This window comes from Pimephales promelas, chromosome 13 (assembly GCF_988280905.1).
Source record: "Pimephales promelas chromosome 13, fPimPro1.hap1.1, whole genome shotgun sequence".
NCBI classification, from domain to species: Eukaryota; Metazoa; Chordata; class Actinopteri; order Cypriniformes; family Leuciscidae; genus Pimephales; species Pimephales promelas.
The window spans coordinates 881491-907835 of record NC_142781.1 but is presented as its reverse complement, the minus strand read 5'-3'; the positions used below and the strand labels follow the sequence as shown (position 1 = coordinate 907835).

General features: G+C 42.5%; 1 protein-coding gene across 2 annotated transcripts; it reads left to right on the top strand.

The window, feature by feature from the left end:
* The first annotated feature begins 578 nt into the window (after nucleotides 1–578).
* Nucleotides 579–26345, top strand: bub1 (BUB1 mitotic checkpoint serine/threonine kinase). 2 transcript variants are annotated; one of them, XM_089118280.1, is made up of 25 exons: nucleotides 579–755; nucleotides 1342–1401; nucleotides 1481–1622; nucleotides 1699–1895; nucleotides 4672–4712; nucleotides 4789–4868; nucleotides 6120–6157; nucleotides 6261–6436; nucleotides 7957–8048; nucleotides 9774–9991; nucleotides 11132–11172; nucleotides 11260–11376; nucleotides 11980–12081; nucleotides 12401–12482; nucleotides 12559–12628; nucleotides 14950–15124; nucleotides 15226–15289; nucleotides 16832–17721; nucleotides 17973–18122; nucleotides 20930–21030; nucleotides 21968–22129; nucleotides 22835–22992; nucleotides 23070–23247; nucleotides 24401–24507; nucleotides 26024–26345. In XM_089118280.1, exons 1-25 carry the CDS (start codon nucleotides 733–735, stop codon nucleotides 26217–26219), a joined length of 3660 nt encoding a protein of 1219 aa, XP_088974406.1. In that variant the 5' UTR covers nucleotides 579–732; the 3' UTR covers nucleotides 26220–26345. The 2 variants fall into 2 exon arrangements, with proteins under 2 accessions (XP_088974406.1, XP_088974407.1); XM_089118281.1 differs by lacking the exon at nucleotides 11260–11376.

Sequence of the window (26345 nt, the reverse complement as noted above, 5' to 3'; positions counted from 1 at the left end):
TTCTTGGCGAAGAAGCCAAATGCTGAAATATAGCTGCAAAATTTGTAGCATCCTGCCACATCCTGAGGGACGACCAGAAACCAGCAAACATACACTAAACACACACTCACTCACAGCCTAAGACCTACACACATGTATATAATGTTCAATATTTTACTTTTATATATATATATATATATATATATATATATATATATAATATGATTTCTAAATCCATTTTATTTTATTTATTAATTAATTTATTTAATATCAGTTTTAATATTTTGTGTACTAAATGTTTCAAATCATTTTCTATGTTGTTTTGACGCTTTGGCAATACAAAATGTATTTTTTGTCATGCCAATAAAGCTTTCTGAATTGAATTGAATTGAATTGATAGCAGCGTTACCTAGCTACTTCCTATGACAAGACCCCTGTTCCAAGATGGCGGCGGTTTTGACGCATGCTTAGAACCCCCAGTTAACGTCTAGTGTATATATCTATGGTCACAGACCAGTGGTAAAACGTGACGCATTGTTTTGTCGGACTCTGATTGGCTCTTGAGCGACATGAAGGCTAACGATTGGCTTAGCAGGAAATTTGAAAACGTTTGTTGTTGGCAAAATGCAGTTAGCAAAGCGGCGCTAGTTAGCGGAGTTATTAGTTTTATATCTTTATTAATATGGTTTAAATGAGTCTCGCTGAGCCGTAAACAACTTCATTAGGACTTTTGGTGTTCAATAAGAAAAAACGATGGACATTAATTCTTATTTTCAGTAAGTAATTTAGCGGTCTGGTTATGTTCACGATTCAGCTTCCTTCAGTTCGTTTATTGTTTTTTTCATATGTTTTCTTACAATATCATGATGGTTTGTTCTATATGACACATCTGTGTGTCTTTCTTCTCTGTGCTAGTCGTGTTTCTACACATTTTACACTCGCGCAGACTATGACAGCAAACTTATGATAGTGTTTGAATCCGTGGCTGCTTCTCATATCATAGTGTTCAACTGCTACTGTCTGAAGATTAATAACACGAGAGAAAATTAATAACACCAGATAATATTATTATCAGGAGAGAATATTAATAACACCAGAGAAATGCCTTAAACCATCTCTGTCTATGTGAAACGTCATCATATTGTGTGATTGTCACTGTTTACCTGTTGATGTCACTGCTCTTCATTATCATCAGTGTGATATTAGTCATTAATGTGTATTAGTTGATGTTCACAGCTCTTCATCAGTGTGATATTAGTCATTAATGTGTATTAGTTGATGTTCACAGCTCTTCATCTTCATCAGTGTGATATTAGTCACTAATGTGTATCATGTGATGTTCACTGCACTTCATCACTGCAGGGCCTTTGAGCTGAGCGTGCGCAGTTATGCTGGTGATGACCCGTTAGACCCCTGGGATAAGTAAGATCATCTTTAAAGTCTTTATTACAGTAATGATGAAATGACCCTGTCTGTCCGTCACTCATGGCTGGTTTGGCAGGTTCGTCCAGTTTCTGGAGAGCAAGCTGTCCCTGGAGGAGAGGAAGGGTTTGTCTGTGGTGTTGGAGCACATCGTTCAGACCTTCCTTCAGGATGAGCGATACCACAACGACCCGCGATACGTCTCGCACTGCGTCAGAAGTGTAGGTCCAGTCTCGCTCTCTCTCAGTCAGGCTCAGGATCTGTGAGATGAACACACACCTGCCTCTCTCTGTGCAGGCCAGCTTCTACAGCGACCCGACGGAGGTGTACAGTTATCTTCACGGCCGCGGCGTGGGCACGCAGACGGCGGCGCTGTACCTGGACTGGGCACATCGCTTTGAGGAGAGAGGGCAGCTGTCCCAGGCTGAGCTGGTGTACCAGAGAGCGCTGGAGAACAGGGCTGAGCCGCAGGACAGTGTGTTACAGCAGTTCAGGTGAGACGCTCACAATCAGATCACATTATTAAACATACAGGTGAGAGAGACTTACAATCATATCAAATTAATAAACATACAGGTGAGAGACTATCAGACAATCATATCACATTATTAAACATACAGGTGAGAGAGACTTACAATTATATCACGTTATTATATATATATACAGTCTGGTTTTACATTAAAATCTAGTTTATTTTTAAACTGAATTAATGATTTCCGCACATACCGTAACTATATTATCTTAATTATCACAATTTAATGCTAAACATGTTTGTTCAGCACAAATCCAAACCTCAAAAAACATTTAATGCATAGAGACGGCATCAATGCATTAGCAGGAATTACAGTTGCAGGAAACAGTGAATACTTTTGTTTTTACAGTTCATGTTATATAGTTTTTCAGATAACCTTCACATAATGTGTTTTACCTGAGAACATTTGGTTTCATGCAAATCACAAATGTCAATTAAAGTTGCCATGAAATCAAGGTTGACCCGTTTACTTTTGCTAGCGCGCGTTACAGTGGGGAACGAGAAACCCATGCAAGTTACACACAGAGCTGTCATCAGAATCTGAAAATGAACCAATATAGGTCTAAATCCATGTGATCACTTATATCAATATACATCAACATATCGTCCAGCACTAAAACTTGTGTAGTTTTATTTAAAAACATCCAATTATGCACAATATATGATGATAAATGTTTAATTGATGAGTTGTCAATTACAATCCTTGAACTCATTTTATACCAATGACAGTTTTTCTCTCCATGGTTCAGTCAAGATTTGTAAGTAGAGCCCGACCGATAGAGGATTTTGAAGGCCGATACCGATGCAAATATTTGTTGGTTTTAAAATCCGATATATCGGCCGATATTTTATTATTATTATTTTTTTTCAGAAACGCGCAACAAAATATTAACAGATTTCCCTGACATTAGTTTGTAGTTATTTATGAGTTTTAACTAAAATAATATGATGATGCATTTTCTTTTATTGTCACAACAGAACAGATTGATGATAGTGGCGTTAGCTAGCTTTGTGGTTAGCTAGTCTGTGACGAGCCATAATTTAGCAATGGATTACGTCATACTGCAATACATTTTAACGTCAAATTGTAATACATTTTCAATATAACAGGCCGAGGAGAGATGATGCGTCTCATTGCTATAACTATCACGCGCTATATTAAATAAATACTTCAGTCACATTGTCAAAAGGACAGTCAGTCAACTACACTGTAACAACGTAACGTAAATATTACGGTAACACTTTACAATAAGGTTCGTTAGTTAACTACATTAGTTAATATGGACTAATAATGAATAGCACATATACAGCATTTGTTAATCTTTGTTAATGTTATTTTCAACGTTTACTAATACTTGATTAAAATCTTGTTAACATTAGTTAATGCACTGTGAACTAACATGAACAGCTGTATTTTCATGAACTAACATTAACAAAGATGAACAAATGCAGTAACAAATGTATTGCTCATGGTTAGTGCATGTTAGTAAATATGTTAACTAATGAACCTTATTGTAAAGTGTTACCATTATTACTAGCTAATCCCGCTTCACTCTCGGCTTATTTAACAGCAGCAAAACTGGACATGATAGTCACAAATTTTGTCCTGCTTATTTGAGTTCAGAGAACTGATGGGGATGATCTTTTAATTGTTATTCAAGCGATGTATGTCTCGTGACCAACTCAATGAGTGTTGCCAACAGGAACGGTGTAGAGCGCCCTCTGGTGGACAAACTATACAACTCCAACACTCATGACATGGTTCAAGCGTGTTTCGTCCGTTTTTATTTTATTTTTGAAATATTCATTTATCGGCCATATTTTTGTAAGTTTGCAGATGATTCCACTGTGGTGATGAATCGACTTACAAAACAGAAGTGTCCTTGCTGGCTGAGTGGTGCTCAATTTACAACTTGTCCCTCAGCATCTCCAAAACCAAGGAGAAGGTTGTTGATTTTAGGATTAAAAATAGTAAGTTGCTCCAGACCCTGGCCATCAAGGACAAACAGTAGATTGGGTGGACAGTTTTAGGTTCCTTGAGAACATCATATCCTCCAGTCTTAAGTGGGACATCAATGTCAGCCAGATTGTTAAAAAAAAAAGCTCACCAGAGACTCTTTCTTTTTAAGACAACTCAGGAAATTGAAAGTGTCCAAGGCTGGGATGCTCCACTTCTACAGGGCTGATGGAGAGCACTCTCACCTTGAATAGGGGAGTTAGGACAGCATCTAGAATAATTGGGCTGGACCTCCCTAAGATCTGTGACATTGACGACAGCCGTCTAATTAAAACTGGACTGAAGATACTGGGATTCATGGCACCCTGCTACTAAGTGCACATCGTCCTCTTCTGCCTGGATCCAGTTGTTTCTGTGATGCACAGATCATTTGCTTCTCTGTTCAGTGTCTTTGGCAGTCTGTAGAAATATACCTCTGCTCTCCTGTCGAGTCTAGCTGTACAGTCGATCGCAAAGCTCTTCTCCGTTTGAGATGTTTCTCACTGATTTCACCCTGACCTTTTGAAGACGTGTGCTCTAAAGGAAAACCTGCCCTCTATTCATTATGATGTTTTCTTGGAAATGCGTCACAGCGCGGTTGAACTTTCGTCCGGTTCGACAGCTGACATCAGCAGAAGCCTGTGTGTGTGTGCTGGATCGTTGAAACAGACCCTATGATTCTTCTGTGACCCATGACCGTTTCCTCTTCTTCACTCTCTCTCTCTCTCTCTCTCTTCTACAGGCTCTTCCAGGGACGGGTGAGCACTCACACTGCAGCATCAGGTACACTAACCTCGCTCTTGCTCTCGTCCTCACTCATCACTCTTCTTCATTACTCCTCCTCCTCTTCCTCACTCAGATCACGTGCGGCAGCCGCTGCAGAACTCGCAGATGGTCAATCAGGCCCCCCGGCAGAGAGATGTTCAGCCGCAGAGTAAGGTACGGTCCTGGGAACTTCCAGCAACACTGATGCATAATACATGATCTTTTGCTTTGTTTTTCACCGAACTGAATCAAACACTTTAGATATGCAGCACCAGTCACATGGGCTTATTTCATGAGTCCCCATGAAATGAAAATCGACCATACTTACTTTGTTTGCCTAAATTAATAGTTTTGTGGTGAACAAGTCAATCCACACACAAAAAAAAAAATTGGCTTCGTAAACTTTAATCAAATTTTGTAAATGCCCCTCCCCTCTGCATTGGAGGACCTTGCCCGATGACGTGGGCTTTACGGTTTGGGTGTCTCCTTAACATCCATAACCACGCCCCTCCAACTGACAGCTGCTGTGTGTTTCTGAGCGAGCATTGATTGACAGCGTGTGTAAACTTGCGTCATCCTCCATTTCAGAATGAAACACCCATTTTTCTAGATCCAATCAGGTGCTAGTTGGGGGAAAAAAGCCACGCCCACTATTTTGCCTCATTTAGTATTCCGTTTCTCTCAGTAATAGACCATTTCACAAGATGTAAACAACACTGGTCCAGAAGCACTTCCTGTTTCAGTTTGTAACTGTTTTCTTTATTTCACATGTAAAGATGTTTGTTTAACTTTTTGATTCAGTTTTATATGTTCTGTTGGTTGTATTTTATCCCAGCTTTTATGTAGTGTTAAAAAACTGAAACAGGAAGTGCTTCTGGACCAGTGTTGTTTACATCTTGTGAACACTGGAGAAAAGTCGTTTGCAACTTTCGGTTCACGGGGACTTTAAAGCTCTTGAATTTTATCCGCAGTTTATTATTGATGCAAGTAAGATTCACTTTAACATAACAGAATCATAGCTGTACATGTGCGGATCCGGTAGTCATATAGACTCACGCACTGGACTTCAACTCTTCTGGAGTCACATGAGGCTTTTTGTCAGATCCATATTTGTGTTGTTTACTGAACATCTTGTTGTCTGGCTCTCTTTGGCATGATCATGAGAAAAGCAGCAACGTTCGATTCATTCATGAGCAAGCGATTCTTTTGAGTCGGCTTTCTGTGATGAATCAGTTGATTCAGTTCTGAATGATTTGTTGATGAATTGGACTGACTCCAGTTCATCGGTCAACAGAAAGCGGTCCGTGTGTAACACATGAAGCCTCGTATGACTTCAGACGGCTGGAGTAAAGTGCCGCGACTCTCATAGTGCTTTTCATGAAGCTCGAAAGCAAACATGAGTGAACTGAACGGTTTCTGTTGCAGGATCCAGAAGCCTCTCCTGCTTCCCGAATGGTGCGCATGTAAGTGTGTGTGACATGAACTTCATGTTCAACAGTGAGTCTGTGTGTGTTCAGTAGAGGCCTGTGCAGGAGCTCTGATGATGATGATGTTGTTGTTCCTCAGAATCTCGCGCTCGGAGAATAAGCCGACCCGCTCGGCCGGCAGCAGTGGTGTGGAGTGTGTGTCCATGTATTGTGTGAAAGAGCTGCAGTGTGAGGGGTCCGAGCTGTCCTTCGAGGAGCTCCGAGCCAGACGCTACTTCACTAAACGCAGACAGCAGGACGAGCAGCGGCGACTGGGTGAGGAAGACCTTCACTTTACACACATTCAGTGGTATAGATGAACCTAGGGACGGGTACCGAAACCCGGTATTAAACGGGCCCCGGTACTGAATTTTGAAAGACCGCTGTATCGATAAGCTCGGACGTTATCGGTTCTGCTGTCGGTACTGGAGAAATTAAGTAAATACACGTAAGTTGGGCTACTATTTATTATTCCTATAAAGACGTTATCTTGAACATTTATATCGCCAGCCATTTCTATATATAAACTATATTTTAATTAAACTATTTGTCTGTGACGCAAATTTGCAATTCGCAGTTCAGAAGAGAGAGAGAGGAGAGAGAGAGCGATCTCTCACGCAAAGCCACAGCACGCGCAACACGACAGCCCTGCTTAATGAGTGACAATGAGGACAGAACTGAACATTCAGCGTGGTTACACTTTAGATGTGGGATATTATTCTAATATATTTTGTATTTCGGTCTCCAAAGATTATAAAAAGAAGATATTTGAGATAAAACCGTTAAAAAACGAGACAATCTGTCCAGCTTAACTTCCTTCACTTCATAGCACTGCGGAGCGCTGTCAGTTTTCCTAAAACCCAAACGTACCGTCAGAATCAGCACGATCGGCGATTGTTGCAAAGTGCTGTCTTCTACTGTTGCAAGATCAAAAGATGGCTATAAAAAACACAAAAACCAGCGCAAGAGACGCGGTGCGCGCTCCGAAACGGACTGCAACAGAAAATTAGCCTATACTTGGGCTTCGTGCGTCCTTAACTATCAAATATACATAAAAATGTCAAAATGACCAGCTCTGAGATTCACTTAAACACAGTTTATTCACTTAAACACAATTATGTCTTAAATGGACGTAAATAATAGGGAGAAAATGATGGTGCATCAGTCCCCATAGATCTGCACACTCAGTCTTAAAGGGGCAGCAGTCTAATAGCCTAAACCTGCTGACGATTCAGCCATTAATGCAAATCAAACAACAAAAGGCAGAGAAAATAACTCACAGCTTTTGAATGAGTAACTTTAGATTTAATAAGCATTATTCTATCTATGATAAACTATACAGTGCTATTTTATATTTGATTACTAGGTTTCTTTTCAGACAGAAACAATTACCTAAAAAGTAATTTTAGTAGACCTTCCTGAAATTAAAGCACTTTGTATATAATTTGTATCTTTGATTAATTGTATTCTTGTGTTTGTACTTGTTTTTTTCTTGTGTCCTTTTTGTATAAACAAAAAAAGCCTGCACATTGCTGCATAACAAAAATATATTTTTCTTCGTTTTGCTTTTTCTATTTTACATTTCAAAATATAGAGTTTAATTATGTTCTTAATTCTTAAAATAAATAAATAAAAAACACCAAAAAGAACCGTTAAGAATACCGTTAAAGTACCGGATCGATAAGCGGTATCGGTAAGAGTAGTAATACCGATAAAACCTTAACGATACCCATCCCTAGATGAACCTCACACACACACACGCAGTGCTGCTGTTGTAATGAGTGTTGTTTGATCAGCCGAGGAGCAGCGCAGGCTTTGGGAAGAGGAGGACGAGGTGAGGAAGATGAAGCAGCTGTTGGAGGATCTGGAGAAGAACGTGACGCTTACGGTACAGACCCAGACATCTCCTCATGACCCAACACTTCTGTGCCGTCCCTCTTTACACACACTGAGGCGTCATTAAAAGCTGCCGATCTCCATTCAAACACCCACGTGATTGTATTCCTGAATGAGCACGCTTTATCTGTCTATTAAAGCTTAGACCAGTGCGAACATTCAGATCTGACCCCGAGAGAGCAGTCGTCCTGTACAGAGATGAAACTGCTTCTCTAACAACATCACAGTATCATTACATACTGTAACTCACATTATCACTGAAGTACTGGATACAGTTTATAGTTCAGATGTATAAACACTGACGGCTACTGTAATGGAGGCAGATTACATCATTACACTAGGAGATGTGACACATGACTTAAAGGATTAGTTCACTTTTAAAAAAACATTTGCTGATAATTTACTCGCCCCCGTGTCATCCAAGATGTCCACGTCTTTCTTTCTTCAGTCGAAAAGAAATTAACGTTTTTGATGAAAACATTCCAGGATTTTCTCCATATAATGGACTTCAATGGGGACCAAACGGTTCAAGGTCCAAAAGAGAGTTTCAGTGCAAACTGTTCAAAGGGCTTTAAACGACACCAGACGATGAATAAGGGTCTTATCAAGCGAAACGATCACTCATTTAAAAAAAGTTTTATAAGCTCAAATGCTCGCCTTGCTCTGTTCTGTGATGTGTGTTTGTGACTCCTGTTTTCTAACTCGTTCATCAAAATGAACAAATCTTTTTTTGTGTCATTTGGTTCATTAAACGAACGAAATGAAAGAGTTGACTCGGGAAAAGTTCGTTGATGAACGAGTTCGAGCAGGAGAGTCACGAACGCGCGTCACAGAACAGAGCAAGGCGAGCATTTGAGCTTATAAAACTTAAACTTTGTTATTTATTTATTAAATGAGCGATCGTTTCGCTTGATAAGACCCTTATTCATCGTCTGGTGTCGTTTAAAGCCCTTTGAACAGTTTGTACTGAAACTCTCATTTGGACCTTAAACCGTTTGGTCCCCATTGAAGTCCATTATATGGAGAAAATCCTGGAATGTTTTCATCAAAAACCTTCATTTCTTTTCGACTGAAGAAAGAAAGACGTGGACATCTTGGATGACATGGGGGTGAGTAAATTATCAGCTAAAGTTTTTTGAAAAGTGAACTACTCCTTTAATCATTGAATCACTTCAAAAACGCTGATTCATCCAGTTATCAAAGAAGTCTTTGAGTGATTCAATCATTCATTCATTAAATGAAAATAATTTATTTTCAAACCTGGCTGAGCAATCAATATTTAGTCAGAATGTGTTTAGTTGTCTTCAGAATCGAGATCTCTATTTTAAACCCCAAAACAAACGTGAATCTCAATTTTTCCAGAATCGTTCGGCTCTAGTGCGAGTTAATTTGAATGGATCGTGAAAAGTCACCTATAAAATATGTTATTATTATTAGTTAATATCAGGTCAGTATTGATATATAGGATATAGCAAATCTCAACTGCTGGATTGTTTCCATCATCACATAATATTGCCCAGCTGTAGATGTGCCTAAGGCATGGAGACTGAGATATTATAAACATCATGATTTTCTGTAAAGCTGTTTAAAACATTGTGTATCATTAAAAGAAAAGATAAAAGAACTTGCCTGATACTGCATTTCCCCACCTGTGAGCGGTTACAGTGAGCAGTGCTTTCAGAGTGTGTATGATGATGATGATGATGATGGTGTGCAGGAGAGTCAGACCGCAGTGCATCTCCCCGAGCCGGTGTCGTTCTCCAGACCTCACACTGGACTGCAGCTGCGCTCCGAGACCGCAGGGCATGCTGGGACAGAGACCAGCCGTTCACTGACGGACCCGTTCCCCAGCGCAGAGAGTCTGAGGACACACACACACCAGCCGTCATCCCTGATCCACAGCAGCTACTGCAGCCAACCCCAGAACACAGATCTGTGAGTGACACACACGAACACACACACATTAATGTCCTCGAGAACACAGATCTGTCAGTGTCACACACACACACACACACACACACATGACTGTCCTCGCAGTCCCTCCAGAAAAACGCGATTATGCGATCGCTGAATTCAATGCAAAATCAGCCAAGGTCCGCATATTTATGCGGGGGCCGCATTTTTTCAAATACGCCGCACTTTCGCCGCGTAAATTGCCGATTTCCGTGCAAAATATGCGGGGTTTGCATAATTTCATAATCCTCGCATTTTCGTTGCAAAAAAGTAACATGTATCTTAGCAGAAAGTTGAAAAATGTTGCGTTTGCTTCACATAAGAGCAGCCATTTCCCCCTGTTTCCATGGGAACGTTATGAAGTGACGCAATTACGCGACGCCAGACAGACTCACGGAGGGGATTGACATCTCGTATAACTGTCTGTCACACGTTCTACCGTCACATTGTTACTTAATAAACAACATAAGATAAAAGAAGTAGCATCAAACAGAAATTACCCGCACACATGGGGTGTTCGAGGCGCACATATAACACTGCAGAGAGTTCTTAAAGGGGCCACACCTTATTTACACTCGTTACAGTCTGAAATAAAACAAGATGAGAAATTAAATATTCCCAGCACTTTCTATGATGATGTATGCTTGCTTATCAAAGGAAGTAATAAGAAATGACTCTTACATTAGCCTAGTGAGAACAGGATGTTGGGGGAATCACTTTTCTTCTCTCTTTTTTTTTTTCATCAAACCGCAGTTTTTGCAAATTCCCGCAATTTTTGCAAGTTCCCACAATTTCATCGCATAAAATTGCATAAATATCCCGCATATTCCATCGCATTTTTAAAGAAAACGGGCCGCGTAATCAAGGATTCTTGCCCGCAACAATCACAAAAAAAACTCAGCGTTTTTCTGGAAGGACTGTCCTCGAGAACACCGATCTGTGAGTGTCACACACACAACATCCACTGCAACACACACACATGAATGTTTTTGTTAGTTTATTTAAAGAGAAACGTTGAAAGTGTAAGAATACTTGCGCAGTTGAAAAGTTTGAACAGTAAAGTATTGAGAGATGAATGCGGTTGTAACGTGTGTGTGTGTGTGTGTGTTTGTGTGTCTGTAGAGCGTGTGATCAGGGGGATGCGGATGGAAATGTTACAGACAGTGAGTATTTCTCCTCGTCTTCACTCGCTCCTGTAGAGCTGCTGGAAGTGCACTCACACTCGCTCTCTCTCTCTCTCTCTCTCTCAGCATCATGTGGGGCGTTCAATCACTCTCATGTTACTCCGAACTCCTCTCTGGGTTTCGTTCAGGCCACACCGTCCCGTGTTCTCCCTTCTCCCACTGTCAACACACGTGAGGCTTTGGGTAAGAACACACACACACACGCCTCATTCAAAGATTGATCACATGTTCACTTGGGCCACGTGCGGGGCTAGATGTTCACATTTAATGGACCTGCGTGACACTGTTTTATAATTGACGCACAAGGGTTAAAGAGGACTTACTCTGTCTTGAAGTGTTTCAGGCTCTACTAAAACAGGAATGTTGATTATTTTCCTCATATTCTCCATTGTTGCGGCTCCTCTCTTCCCAGTCTGTCAGTACCGCTCTGTTCACTTCCTGTCTCTGTGAAGCCCCTCCTCCTGAAAAGCACACTGTGCTCTGATTGGTCGGCTGGATCAGTGTGCTGTGATTGGTCCCGCCCCTTTCCATAATCAGTTTAACAACTCAACCAGGCCCCGCCCCTTTATTCTGTGTATGAATTATTATAATGAGGAATATTGTGACGTGTTCGTACGGGAGAAACTCGAGACTACAAAAGAGGCGTTTCAGGAGTTCACAAACACTGATATAGAGGAGAACCGGAGCTTTTGCATTAAAAGAAGACAAAAGTAGAGTGTGTTGCTTAATTTGGTGTACTGCTGCTATTCCTGTTGTCATTGGTGTGTGTGTGTGTGTGTGCTGCAGGTGTGATCATGGACATGTTTCAGGCGCCCACCCTCCTCCAGGAGTCCATGTTCAACAGCATCATTCAGCCGGAGGACAGTTTCGAGAAGAGCTGCAGAATCAGTACGTCCTGATCTGAGAGCACACACACACACACTCCACATCTCTAAGTCATCTAATGCGGTGTCAGATCGTTCTCGTAAGCATATATATAGTATATTGAATTTACTGTAATTTGTCCCAGATTGAATAAGGGTTTGATCATGCTTGTAGAGTGCAGCAGCACTAACGAACTAATAAGTGATCAGAACTTGGTCTGCAGTCGAATAATCATCCATTTATTTTGATGATTGAGGAATCTGATTTTAGAATAAGTCGTTTCACAATGTGAAAAGTGGGTGTGTGTTTGTGTTGACCCTCTGACTGTGTGATGTGTGTTCAGCCAGCGCCCCCTCGTGTGTTACGGCAGCCGGCACGACCCCGTTCATGATCTACCGGGACCGAGATGAGCAGGAGAGCGGAGGGTGAGTTATATATCTCTCTCTGTCTGTCAGCCTGTCCCGGAGAGAGAGAGAGGTCTCACTGTGTTCTGTCCCGCAGTTCTGATCCGGCCCGAACCCAACCAGCCGTGACCCGAGTGCTGACGCAAATACCCCCGTCCAAAGACAACGTGAGTATGGGAATTCTGGGACACTGCATAATAAACACTGAGGCTACGTCCACATTAATCCGGATACATTTGAAAACGGGGTTTTCGTTTAAAAACGCTCTCAGTCCACACTAGCGTTTTCAGCCGTTTTCCGACGTTTCAGTGTGGATGAGAAACTTCTAAATTCACTTTACTGCACATGCGTGAAACTTCACAAAAGCTCACTGAGAGAGACGTTACAGAGGGGGAAATAAATAATAATGTCATCGCGCAATAACAGGATAATTTTATTTAGCAAAATATCTCACCATCACGGATGCGTCCAGGTCGCATTCAGTCACTATATGTTTGGGCTAAAATGCAACTCCTGTTTTGCCGCAGGACAGCAAATGTGAGTACATTATCTGTCATCTTTGCAGTACTGAGCACATATTAAGTAACATATTTTAGCAATAGTGTAAAAATGAATAACACATAACAGGCACAATACCGATAAACATGAATATCTATTAGTACTGCATGGATCACATGACTAAACTTACGTCATCGTTTTGAAATGCCTCCGGTTTCACTGTCCACAGTACAACGCGAAAACAGCATTTTCAAATTTGTCCACTTTGGAGAGCGTTTTCCAAACGATACGTTTTTGTTGACTTAAAACGCCGTCTCGGTGTGGACGGAAGAGAAAAATATACGTTTTCAAACGAAAACCTATTAGTGTGGACATGGCCTGAATGGAAACTCCCTGAATCATGAAAATACACATTTTCAAACTCATGCACTCAGTCGAGGTGGATAAACGTTTGATCAGATAACGAGACGCTAGGGGCTGGTCCAATACCGTTTTCGTATTTGGTGCAATATAGATAGATAGACGAGACGTGACGCGTTCAGAATTAATACATTTTTATAGGGATACTCCACTTTTTTTGGAAATAGGCTCATTTTACCACTCCCCCAGAGTTAAACAGTTGAGTTTTACCGTTTTCGGATGTTTTCAGCCAATTTTTTGATATTTAGAAGAATATCAGTAACCAGACAGTTTCTGGTGTCATTGACTTCCGTAGTATATTTTCTTCCTAATATGGAAGTCAATGAGACCAGAAACTTTTCTAGAAATTCTTCTAGAAAATCGGCTGAATACATCCGAAAACGGTAAAACTCAACTGTTTAACTCTGGGGGAGTGGTAAAATGAGCCTATTTCCAAAAAAAAGTGGAGTATCCCTTTAATAAACTACAGAACAGTGCGAGCAGAGCTTGTCATCCGAGAACAGACACTGCAAAACACACACACAGGTCTGTTAACTTAATAATATTTTAATAAGGTTTTATGATATTTTTCTCACTGAAAAAAATAGGGTAGTTTTAAATAAATAAAAAACGAAATTTAAATAAAAATAAAAACGAAATTAATAAAAAAAATAAAAACGAAATTTAAATAAAAAATAAAAGCAAAATTTAAATATATATAAAAAGAATTAAACAAACTGTAAATAGAACAAGGTTATTTAAAATGATTAATGCGATTGCATTATACGTGACGTCCCAGTACAATCTCAAAGTCTCCTATATTTCACAGTTTAGATTGATAATTCGGTTAGTTTCTATTGTTCTATTTTCCACAATGTCAAAGCAACAGGCTAATCCTCAACACAAGCTCAGGCTCTTCTGTCCACACACACTCCGCTGCGCTCGAGCCGGAGAACACTCCTGTGTCACGAACACTTTCAGTAGTCCAAGAGGAGGCACATGTACTTTATGAACTTAAGTATATATCACCAGGTTTTATAGTGTAAAACATATTCAAGTGCAAATGTCAAAAAAGACACTTTTTCAAATGGAAACCAACCCACCGAACGAGTGTTCGACTCCTCGGGTCCAGCATGCACACAAGCTGAGGTGGAAACGCATTTACTGAATAAATCTCTCGCCAAAAAACTCAGTGTCGGCTGTGATTGGATAACTGGAGTAGCCAGCAGACCAATGGCGTCGCAGTGTCTCTAATGTTGGTTTGGTGTTTCTGAAACGCCAGAGTCGAAGTGTGTGATCAGAATGATGTGGTGTAATTCCCCCATACAGAAGCGTCACACACACACACACACACACGAGCGTCCGCACGCCAGAGAACACGACAGCGTTTATGATTTATGATAAAAACATGTGCCGCAGCTTTCACTGATCAGATTGTGCCTGTTTCCCAGGAAGTGATGTTTGTGTTGTCTTGATGGAAACACAATCGTGTTCTGCGATTTCCTCCAGTTTTGTGCTGTTAGTTGACCCCTGACCCCCCAGTGTGAGCGGTCTCAGGACTGTTCCTCCTGACGGTGTGTGTGTTTATCAGGAGGCTCCGGTCAGCACCGAGTCCATGACGGATGAGAGCGCCGTGTGGGGAGCGAGGAACGTCTCGGTCGGGCCGTGTCCCAATCACACACGTGACTTCTCCCTGTCCGCCCACCTGGTGTCCACCCCGCTGCACCCTCACGCGCCGCACGCCTGGGACCTGCAGCCGGGCCGAGGTATTCCTGCGCAGGACGTCACGTGTGTGTGTGTGTGTGTGTGTGTGTGTGTGTGTGTCGTCTGCTCTTGTGTTGACCTGTGTGTGTCTGTGTTCCCTCAGAGGAAAGTGCGGCCGTCGGCGGGTCGGAGGAGAACCCTTACGTGCGGCCGCCCACTAAACTCAGGTACGGTCCTGTGTGTGTGTGTGTGTTTCAGTCAGGTCATCTGAACTGTTAAATGCATAAACGTATGGACTTGATCTCATTTTTTGTTCGGGGTCAGTAAGATTTTTTTTAATTTTATGGTCCACTTTAGGCATTCTACTGACTTTATTTCATACTACTAAGTTACTTTACAACTACATCCCTATTACAGTCTACAATACTATACTGTGATGTAGGTGACCAGTTACTTTAGATCAACAATCAAAATAGTGGAACCAAATTTTGAATATATTTTATTAACAAAGTGATCTACAGTAGATAATGAGGAAAAAAATCTAGATAGTATTTTCTAAAATTCATGAAAAAAAGGGTAAAAAAAATAAATGTGTGTGTAATAAATATAGACCATTTCACAAGATGTAAACGACACTGGTCCAGAAACACTTCCTGTTTCAGTTTGTAACTGTTTTCTTTATTTCACATGTAAAGAAAACATCTTAAAGATGTTTGTTTAACTTTTTGATTCAGTTTTAAATGTTCTGTTGGTTGTATTTTATCCCAGCTTTTATGTAGAGTTAAACTGAAACAGGAAGTGCTTCTGGACCAGTGTTGTTTACATCTTGTGAAATGGTCTATAAATAATCTGATTTATTTCTTTCCTTTATATAATATGTGAGGAATTTAAATTATATACAAGTAGTTAACTTTTGGGGTGAAAGTTCAAAAATGTTCATCAAAGGTGAACTTAAATGATACAAATGTGGATTTCATACATTCATTCATGAAAACAAAGTGAACAAGCATGCCGTTATTTGTTGCGTAGTGACGAGTGTGTTCAGGTAAGCCAGATATGATCAGATTCTGCGCAATGTGCTGTATTTAATATATCATGATCTCACGAGTTGAGTATTTGTGCTAAATCTGCACAGATTTGACTTGCACAAACTTCCCCAGAAAAGTGAGTAAACGCACCAGATTGGCTCATAATTAGAAAATAAAAAAAAAATAAAAATAATAATAAAATGATGTATTTACAGACATTGAATGGGGTGAAATTGACCCCAAGGATAATAGGAAGGTTAAACTCTCTATACCAATACATAATTAAAATGTAAGTATTTCGTCCCGGTTGGAAATAATGAGCTGTGTTTATTGCAGGACTAGCTGTCTAATAGCTCGAAAGAACGCTTTCACTTCATGATCGTGAAAACTATCAATAGTTTGCCAATATGAAGCTATATAACAATGTTCCGTCCAAGGCGGTTTTGTCTGATGCCTTTATGTCTGATACCTAATTGTACGAGACCGGACATGGTTTTTCCTGAGACCTGAAGATTTTCAGTCTGAGGCGCGATGCCTTTTTGTCTAATGACTGAAGCCTTTTAGTCCGAGGCATGATGCCTTGTCTTCATATGTCTGAGGATGTCCTAAAATGTACACCGTACCTGTGGTAAAATTACATTACTCCATCTACCCTTGTAAAGTTACTTCCGTCCGAATAATAGGTCTTTAGTCTCCGCTCTTATTGCTGTGTGAACCGGTGTGTGTGTGGTTTCCCTGCAGCCCCATCATGGAGCAGAGTCCAGTAGAGGAGAAGCCAGTGGAGCTGGACAGCAGCAGGGCTCAGGGCACGATCGTGGGTGAGGGTGTGTCATTGGCTCAGACTCCAGGGCTCTCTATGGCCCAGAGCAGCTGTAGCAGCAGACACCCGCTGGCCGCCCTGTCCTTCCCCGACCACTCAGCCATGAGGATGCAGGACGAGTCCATGAGCAGAGCGAGCTGGAGCATCTACCAGAGCCCGGAGAAGCAGCCCAAACATCCAGACCCAGTGGTCAGTGAGGTTCCCAGGTGCGCGCCACTGAAGAAGCAGGACGAGTCCATGAGCAAAGCGAGCTGGAGCATCTACCAGAGCCCGGAGAAGCAGTCCAAACGTCCAGACCCAGTGGTCAGTGATGTTCCCAGGCGAGCACCACAGGACGAGTCCATGAGCCCGAAAGCTGCTGTGGGACTGAGCTGGTTCCAGGTGGATGGTTCGACCGACACAGCAGAACCGGATCTCGATGTCATGATGAGTCCGGCTCCGGTGTCCGCTCGGCCTGCCTGGACCGTCTACCAGAGCCCGGAGAAAGCCCCCGAAACAGACCTCCTGTGGGCGACGAGCCCAGAGCCGCCGGCGGAGCGGGATCTGGACATGCTGGAGGAACGGGGAGTTCTGCTTCCCAAAAAATCCTTCCAGCAGCGGAAATCAGGAGTGAAAGCACTTCAGATGTTGCATGAATCTCTATTAATGAGTCCAAAACAGTCCCCTGAGGAGGAGTCCAGGAGCCCAAACAGGTTCAGCGCTGACGGGCCTCAGCGGACCACAGAGCCCGATCTGGAGCCCATGACCAGCCCGTCGCAGAGTTGCAGGGAAACCAGTGCTCCCATGAGCCCCATGGACACATCCAAACCAGGTATTCCTTTTATTTATGTAGCGCCTTTCCTTTCCATAGCTCAAGGTTGCTTTACATTGTACCTTACAATACATTTACACACATAAGAACACATAGCCACATTATCCAAATACATGTTAAGATATGTTTTAGCTGAGTCTAAGGTGATGAGATGAGCATATTTGCATAGATTAGATATGGAGGTGGTTAAATGTTAGGAGTAATATGTGTTTACAGTGGTTTTTAAAGAGTGGTTTGTGGTGTTTCTGCAGGCTGTGTCCATCTGGTGCGGGACCCCTGGGATGAGGAGCTGATCGTGTCTCTGCTGTCTAACCTGCAGCCGCCTCTATCCTCACTCCCCGGCCTCACCGCCTGGAGCTGCCGGCTGCCCACCATCACCCCCAAGATGACCGTCCAGATAGGTAATCTACAGCTCCCCGCCTTCCTGTCCATCTGACCATAGCTGTAACGATGCATGTATTCGTTTTGAACTGTTCAGTACGAGGCTTACGAGGATTTTTTGGGCATTTTTCCTGCTGACCAAAATCTGCACTGGTGCGACCACCACAATGTTGCTAAACATGAAATGGCAAAGATAATGAAAGCAGAACAAAAATGCATTACTCATTATTTTGTGCTTCACTGAGTTTTTATACAATTATAGAAATGTATATATTAAATTTAAAGCTCCAATCTCCTCAGTCCTCCGAAGATCCTGAAAAAAAAAGTCTGTTGGTCCTTCAGTGACTACTTCGCTCAGAGAACCTGTCAATCACAGCTGTCAATCCTGACCTCACCACCACCGCATCAAATAACTAACAAAATACAAACTTATTTTAAAAACAAACACTTGAAATTACATCAGTGTGATTAAAAACTACCGTTAATGACAAATCATCTTTGGAAAAACAATACTTGAACTGCCACCTTAACGTGGTGGAGGGGTTTGAGTACCCGAATGACCCTAGGAGCTATGTTGTCTGGGGCTATATGACCCTGGTAGGGTCTCCCAAGGCAAACAGGTCCTAGGCGACGGGTCAGACTAAGAGCGGTTCAAAAACCCCTTATAGAACAAATAAATTCAAGGACCGTGATGTCGCCCGGTATGGCGCAGCCAGGGCCCCACCTTGGAGCCAGGCCCGGGGTTGGGGCTCGTATGCGTGGCTTGGGCTCTGGAACCACACTCCTTGAGAGAGGATGGACTCTTCACCACTCTGGAGTTGCCCATGGTGAGAGGCGGCGGGCTGGTGTGGGTTTTCTTATAGCCCTCCAGCTCAGCCGCCATGTGTTGGAGTTTAACCCGGTGAACGAGAGGGTCGTTTCCCTGCGCCTACGGGTTGGGGATAGGTCTCTCACTGTCGTGTGTGCCTACGGGCCAAACGGCAGTGCAGAGTACCCGGCCTTCTTGGGGTCTCTGGGAGGGGTGCTGGAAAGTGCTCCGACTGGGGACTCTGTCGTTCTGCTGGGGGACTTCAACGCTCACGTGGGCAAAGACAGTGACACCTGGAGGCTTTGTGGTCGTTTCATCTGACCTGCGGCCGTATGTCTTGGACACTCGGGTGAAGAGAGGGGCAGAGCTGTCAACTGATCACCACCTGGTGGTGAGTTGGATCCGATGGCGGGGGAGGAGGCTTGACAGACCCAAGCGTACTGTAAGGGTTTGCTGGGAACGTTTGGCCGAATCTCCTGATCTTCAACTCTCACCTCCGGCAGAGCTACGACCAGATCCCGAAGGAGGCTGGAGATATTGAGTCTGAGTGGACCATGTTCTCCACCTCCATTGTCGAAGCGGCTGCTCGGAGCTGTGGCCGTAAGGTCTCCGGTGCCTGTCGAGGCGGCAATCCTCGAACCCGGTGGTGGACACCGGAAGTAAAGGATGCCGCCAAGCTGAAGAAGGAGTCCTATCGGGCCTGGTTGGCTCGTGGGACTCCTGAGGCAGCTGACAGGTACCGGCAGGCCAAGCGGACTGTGGCCCGGGTGGTCGTGGAGGCAAAAACTCGGGCCTGGGAGGAGTTCGGTGAGGCCATGGAGAAGGACTGTCGGCTGGCCTCGAAGAGATTCTCGCAAACTGTCCGGCACCTCAGGAGAGGTAAACAGTCCCCAACCAATGCTGTTTACAGTAGGGGTGGGCGGCTGTTGACCTCGACTGGGGATGTCGTCGGACGGTGGAAGGAATACTTTGAGGACCTCCTCAATCCCGCCGTCACGTCTTCCATTGAGGAAGCAGAGGCTGAGGGCTCGTCCATCACCCTAGCTGAGGTCACCGAGGTAGTCAAGAAACTCCTCGGTGGCAAGGCACCGGGGTGGATGAGATCCGCCCTGAATACCTCAAGTCTCTGGATGTTGTGGGGCTGTCTTGGTTGACACGCCTCTGCAGCATCGGGTGACGGGCGGGGACAGTGCCTCTGGGATGGCAGACTGGGGTGGTGGTTCCTCTTTTTAAGAGGGTGTGTTCCAACTATAGGGGGATCACACTTCTCAGCCTCCCTGGGAAAGTCTATGCCAGGGTAATGGAGAGGAGAATACGGCCGATAGTGGAACCTCGGATTCAGGAGGAACAGTGCGGTTTTCATCCAGGCCGTGGAATACTCTATACTCTCTACGGGGTGCTGGAGGGTTCATGGGAGTTTGCCCAACCAGTCCACATGTGTTTTGTGGATTTGGAGAGAGCATTCGACTGTGTCCCCCGATGCGGCCTATGGAGGGTGCTCCGGGAATATGGGGTCCGGGGTCCTTTGCTAAGAGCTGTCCGGTCCCTGTATGGTTTTGCAGATACTATTCTATATCGCAGTTAGAACAAATCTCAGTCGGCTATAGCAATATGGTTTGCATGTGTTCATGTAAAAATAATGTTTACTAATGTATGTAGGAGCAAGAGTGAATGAACGGCGCACAGTGCGCGTCTGTGCCATTCATTCACACACAGACACGCATAAACCATATGTAATGGAGATGGAACACTATGTGTTTGGTATCTATGGATTCAGAAGACCCTAAGCTAACATAAGCATGCGACAATTTTTTCACATCTGTTTGCCTTATTTAGAATTTAAAAGATAATAAAGATATTGTTTGATAAATGAGATCTCTGATTGTAGTCCTTGAGGAAAAAAAAAGTGTACCGTATTTTACCGTATCTGTACGAACCCTGATGAACTACCGCTTCAGGAAGTTCATAGAGCTTGTAAAAGTGTTGAGCGTATGTGACGTGTCTTCATGTGTCCCTCAGCTGGAGAGTCGCTGCGAGTGGACTTTGTTCTTGGACAGGGAGCGTTCGCCACAGTCTACCAGGCCACCAACCTCATGACCTCACGCAAACTCTTCCTCAAGGTGACGACAACACACACACATCTGACACAGAGATGCTAGTGATGCGTTTGCATGAGAGTCACACATCACTCACAAAGTTTCACTTTTCAGCAGAATCAACCGTTGTATTTTAAGCGGCTTTCCAAATGAGAGTGTGTTAAAGGGATAGTTCACCTAAACATGACAATCAGCCCATGATTTGCTCTCCCTGAACCCATCCTAGGTGTATGACATTCTTCTTTCAGACGAACACAATCTGAGTTATAAAATATCCTGGGTCACTTTAATCATGGATGGATGCGCTTTGATGGACTTCCAAAAAAATATACCCATTAACTCCCATTATAAAGCTGGGAAGAGCCAGGGAATTTTTAATGTAACTGATTGTATTCGTCTAGGATGGCTTCAGGTTGAGTAAATTATGGGCTAATTGTCATTTTTGGGTGAACTATCCCTTTATTGGAAAGGTAGTGATGCACGTTCCCCTGGTGTGCCACTGTTCTGTCGATTTTTGCTGCCTTGTCGAAAAATGCTACCGTAGCTCGAATTGATCACAGAATGCCGATTAAAGTCGTATGAAATACAATTATAATACAATTCTAAGTTATGAGTAGCTACTGTATACTGTAGACGACTATTTTTACTTTTAAAACGGTGTGAAAAAAAAAATATATTCATCTTTGACTTGTCAAAGTACACCTTTCCTCATAGTAACTGAAAATTTCAGTTATTCCTTTTCAGCTGGCTGACCGTACAAATATTCATATGGTAGTAAGCATTTTTTAAAGGGAAATTATATATTATAACAGGAAAATGTACCTTTTGTAAAAAAAGAAAAAAAAATCTGAGTCTGCACATGCGCATAACTGGTAAGTAGCAAATCTCGATGGGTAGCATGAATTGTCAGAACACCACGGCGGGAGAAACTGAGCTTGTGTTGTTCCTCTGCGGTCCTCAGGTGCAGAAGCCAGCGAACCCGTGGGAGTTTTACATGGACCGCCAGCTGAACGCCCGTCTGCAGCCCAGCGTACGCCACCTCTTCAACACCATATACTCGGCTCACCTCTTCAGCAACGGCAGCGTGCTGATCGGAGAACTGCACAACTGCGGCACACTGCTGGTGAGGCTCTCAGCCAATCACGGACGTGAAGCCCAGGGCTCCGTCTCGCATCTGAGGGGCCAGTAAACGACCTACTGTCCAGAAACACAGAATGCTGGAACGTGTTTGTGTGAGAGAGAGAGAGGGACACGATCCGTCCTAAACGGTCTTCGAAAGTAGAGTTAGTGTGTCCCAAATTGTAGTGTTGAAATGAGTATTCCTAAGATACTCTAACGGCTAATATTGCCCACAACCCATTGCACTATGGAATAGAACTACAAACTAAAAAACAAAAAAAATGACAGATGTGTGAGACCGACGGTTCAGCAGAGCGGTTTTAGATAAAGGGGTTTGAGTGATTAATATTCAGTAGCATATGAAGAGTTCAGATGCAAAAGCCTCTAAGTGCCATTTGAAATGATCTTCTAGAATGATCATTTTTATCAAGCTTGTATATTTAAGTTCAGTAATTTCACTTAAATTGCAATGAGGATTACCTATTAATTGTCATTTAAGTGAAATTACTGAACTTGAATATAGAAGCTTGATAAAAATGATAATTTTAGAAGAAAATTTCAAATGGCACTTAGAGGCTTTTGCATCTGAACTCTTCATATATAACCTGGTGAAAATATATTTTGTTAAATGTTATACACATTATAAACGGTATGGCACGCTATATAGTTGTGTTTTAAGTTGTGTTTGTGAATAATGTTTTGTCGGCAGAGCGCGATAAACCTGTACAGGAGTCGCAGTGAGAAGGTGCTGCCGCAGCCGCTGGTGCTCTACTTCACCGTCTGCATCCTCCACATGGTCCAGCAGCTGCACCAGGCCCACATCATACACGCCGACATCAAGCCCGACAACTTCCTGCTGGGGGAGAGGTGTGTGTGTGTGTGTGCTGACGCCGCAGTGTGTGCCAGCCGCTCAGTGACTGACCCGTCTCTGTGTGTGTGTGCAGGTTCCTGGAGAACGACTGCTTCGATCGGGATAACCTCCAGCACGGACTGGCTCTCATCGACCTGGGCCAGAGCATCGACATGACCCTCTTCCCAGAAGACACTGCGTTCACAGCCAAGTGCATGACCTCGGGATTCCAGTGTGTGGAGATGCTGAGCGGACGACCCTGGAGCTACCAGGTACCCTTCAGCACCCGCAGCACACCTGATCTCACTGGACGCCCGCTACGCCCGTCACTGTGATCTGATGTTTGAAAATAAGTTTCTTGTTCCACCGTGGACTTTAAACGAGGGTGTGTGTGTGTGGCAGGATCAACAACTTTAGACGCATTTTAAGTGCGATTACATGGAAAATGCGATTAATCGTGCAGCCGTGGCCTCATCCAGGTGGAGCTGCACACTGACTCTATGTAAAGCGCTGAGAAAAGCACTATATAAATGTAATGAATTATTATTTGTGTTAAAATGGCTAACTTTACAGCAGAAAAATGTTCACAGCCTGGAACAAAGTGTTCATGACAACTGTGACAACTCAATTTTTTTATAACTCGTCTGTTAAAATAACAATGTGCCTTAAAGTTGTGCATAATTAAGGGCGTTGCCGCTGATGTCACTGCTAGCCGTTTGTCTGCTGTGTGTTAGCATCACGTCACCTCAGCTAATCCGCCTCGCTGCACATTTCCGCTTATCTGAGAGTGACGCGGCCAAGATGGCGACGGCCGGCTCCGCCCACTTTGGGCTTCAGAAACACTACGGGTGCCGTCACACACTACGTCCCTATGTTAACATTTAATTGAAGTAAATATTAATGATATTTAACCTGTATTGTTTCAAGGAAAAAAAATAAATCTATAATATTTAATTAAATAATACAACACTGAATTTAACCCCACTTTCAAAGTATATATTCTACTTAGAAACATCTACGTTAATAATACACACATCTACATGTTAGCAGTGGCAGAGCACCTGAACACAGAGGCCTCAGTACTTGGCATGAGTATGAATGTGTCATTTTGAGTAGAAAATTGACTTCAAACGGCAATTTACCAAACCTTACAACAGAAGCAGTGATAAAACTGTGTAAATACAGCTGGAAAACTTCATTCATGCCCCAGTGCATGATGGGAACTCCACTATTAGAGAAGATAAGTTTGCGTTACTATTATATCGTTGATATTTACGTTTAAGCTTGAATTGAGTGCTAATACAGTATTTATTTAGTTTTTGAGTCGTTGCCTGAACTGTGTTAGTCATGTAGTGATGACTGTAGTGTTTCATGACTCGGGTTCATCAGTCAGTCAGTCACGCCTGTGTCTCGCCCCTCTCTCAGACGGATTACTTCGGCATCGCCGGCACCGTCTACTGTATGCTGTTCGGGACCTACATGCAGGTGAAGGAGGACGGCGGCGTCTGGAGGACCAACGGCGTGTTCAAAAGGTGAGAGGGTCACAAAAATGCAGAACTATATGTATTGTGTATAATTCACACAAAATAAAAATTACTGTGTGAGAAAAAATTCAGTTTAAGTGTTGGTTCTACATTAAACTGCTATATATAAAATGTATAATAATGCACTGTGGGGGAAATCTGTGTGTCCTGATAATGGCAATGTCTGATTAGCAGTAAAAGTGTCCTACATTATATTAAATATATCGGTAACACTTTATAATAACTGCACACTATCAATCATTAGTTAAGCATGAGTAAACAGTTAATTCATCATTTATACAACATTAATAGACATTAATATGCAGTTTATAAATATAGCTATACATGCTTTTTTCTTGATTTATAAGCATATCTATAATGCGTTTAATGATTGTATTTTCATCCTTTGTTAATGATCAATTAATAATTTCTAAATGAAGTATAACATTATTTGCAAACCAGTTGTTTAAGAGTTGTCAGTCATTCATAAGATCACTTAGAAAGTGTAAGTAAATGTAGTAAATACAGGTAGTTATAAAGCATTTAGTAGTGGTCTGTTAATTATTTTTGTGAGCTAATCTAAAGTGAGGACTAGTCATGCTTTGTAAAGCATTTATAAAGGTGATTTAAAGACTCGTCAATCTTCTAAACAGTAAAATGTAACAAACACAACACAGTGATACAGAACATAGAAATATTTAACAGCCTTTATAAATGCTTTACAAGGCATGACTAGTCCTCACTTTAGATGAGCTCACGAACATAGTTAACTGACCACTACTAAATGCTTTATAACTACCCAAATTAACCCTTAATTACAGCATTAATACATGCTAATAAAGCATTTATTAACACATTAAGTAACCATCACTATATGTCTGAATAATAAGATGTATGAATGTACATTTAAATAGTTTATTAATCATTTACTCACTCGCTCTAAGTAATCGTATGAACCACTGAAAACTCTTAAATAACTGGTTTATAAAAAATGAAATTCTTCATTTAGAAATGATAAATTGATCATTAATAAAGGATGAAAATACAAATTATAGATATGCTTTTAAATCAAGAAGAAAGCATTTATAGCTGTATTTATGAACTGCTTATTAATGTCTATTAATGCTTTATGAATGATGAATTAATGGTTTACTCATGCTTAACTAATGATTATTAGCGTGTAGTTATTATAAAGTGTTACCAATATATCTAGTCAGTGACAGCACAAGCATATTAATCTTCAATAATCCAGTGTTTTCATCTCCAGAATTATCAATTTTGTTATTCTGGTGTCTCTATTGTCCTGTGCTTTGGGTTCCAGCTCTGAGTCCTGTTCACACACACACACACACACACACACAGTGCAGTAATATGGTATTGTGAGTTCAGTGTGGCGATGTGTGTTGAATCGTGTCATGAGGGTCTCGCTACACTCCTAATGTCTGAGCGGAGACACACTCGCCAGCTCTGAACACTGGTTGATCACGCCTGTAACGCTCTCTCTCTCTCTCTCTCTCTCTCTCAGGATGGTTCACGCTGAGCTGTGGCAGGAGCTGTTCCAGACGCTGCTGAACGTGCAGGACTGCCGCTCTCCGCCGTGTCTCCAGAGCCTGCGTCTGCGTCTGGATGCCGTCCTGCAGGAGCACTACAGCCGCAAGCTGCGCTCGCTGAAGAACCGGCTGGTGGTGCAGATCCTGGAGGCCCGCTCCGCGCGCAGGTGACGCCCTGCTGAGTGTGTGTGTGTGTGTGTGTGTGCTCACTGATACTGCCTTTTACTGTCGCTATTTGAAGTTGTGAAAAAAGTCAATGAAGATTTGTGGATTTCAATAAATCTTGGTTTAAACCCA

Bases quoted from the DNA above. Each gene is read 5' to 3' on its own strand.
- bub1 (XM_089118280.1), top strand. From the start codon at position 733: ATGGACATTAATTCTTATTTTCA. The intron at 756-1,341 runs GTAAGTAATTTA...TCATCACTGCAG, and splicing joins GACATTAATTCTTATTTTCA to GGCCTTTGAGCTGAGCGTGC. The intron at 12,629-14,949 runs GTGAGTATGGGA...TGTGTTTATCAG, and splicing joins TACCCCCGTCCAAAGACAAC to GAGGCTCCGGTCAGCACCGA.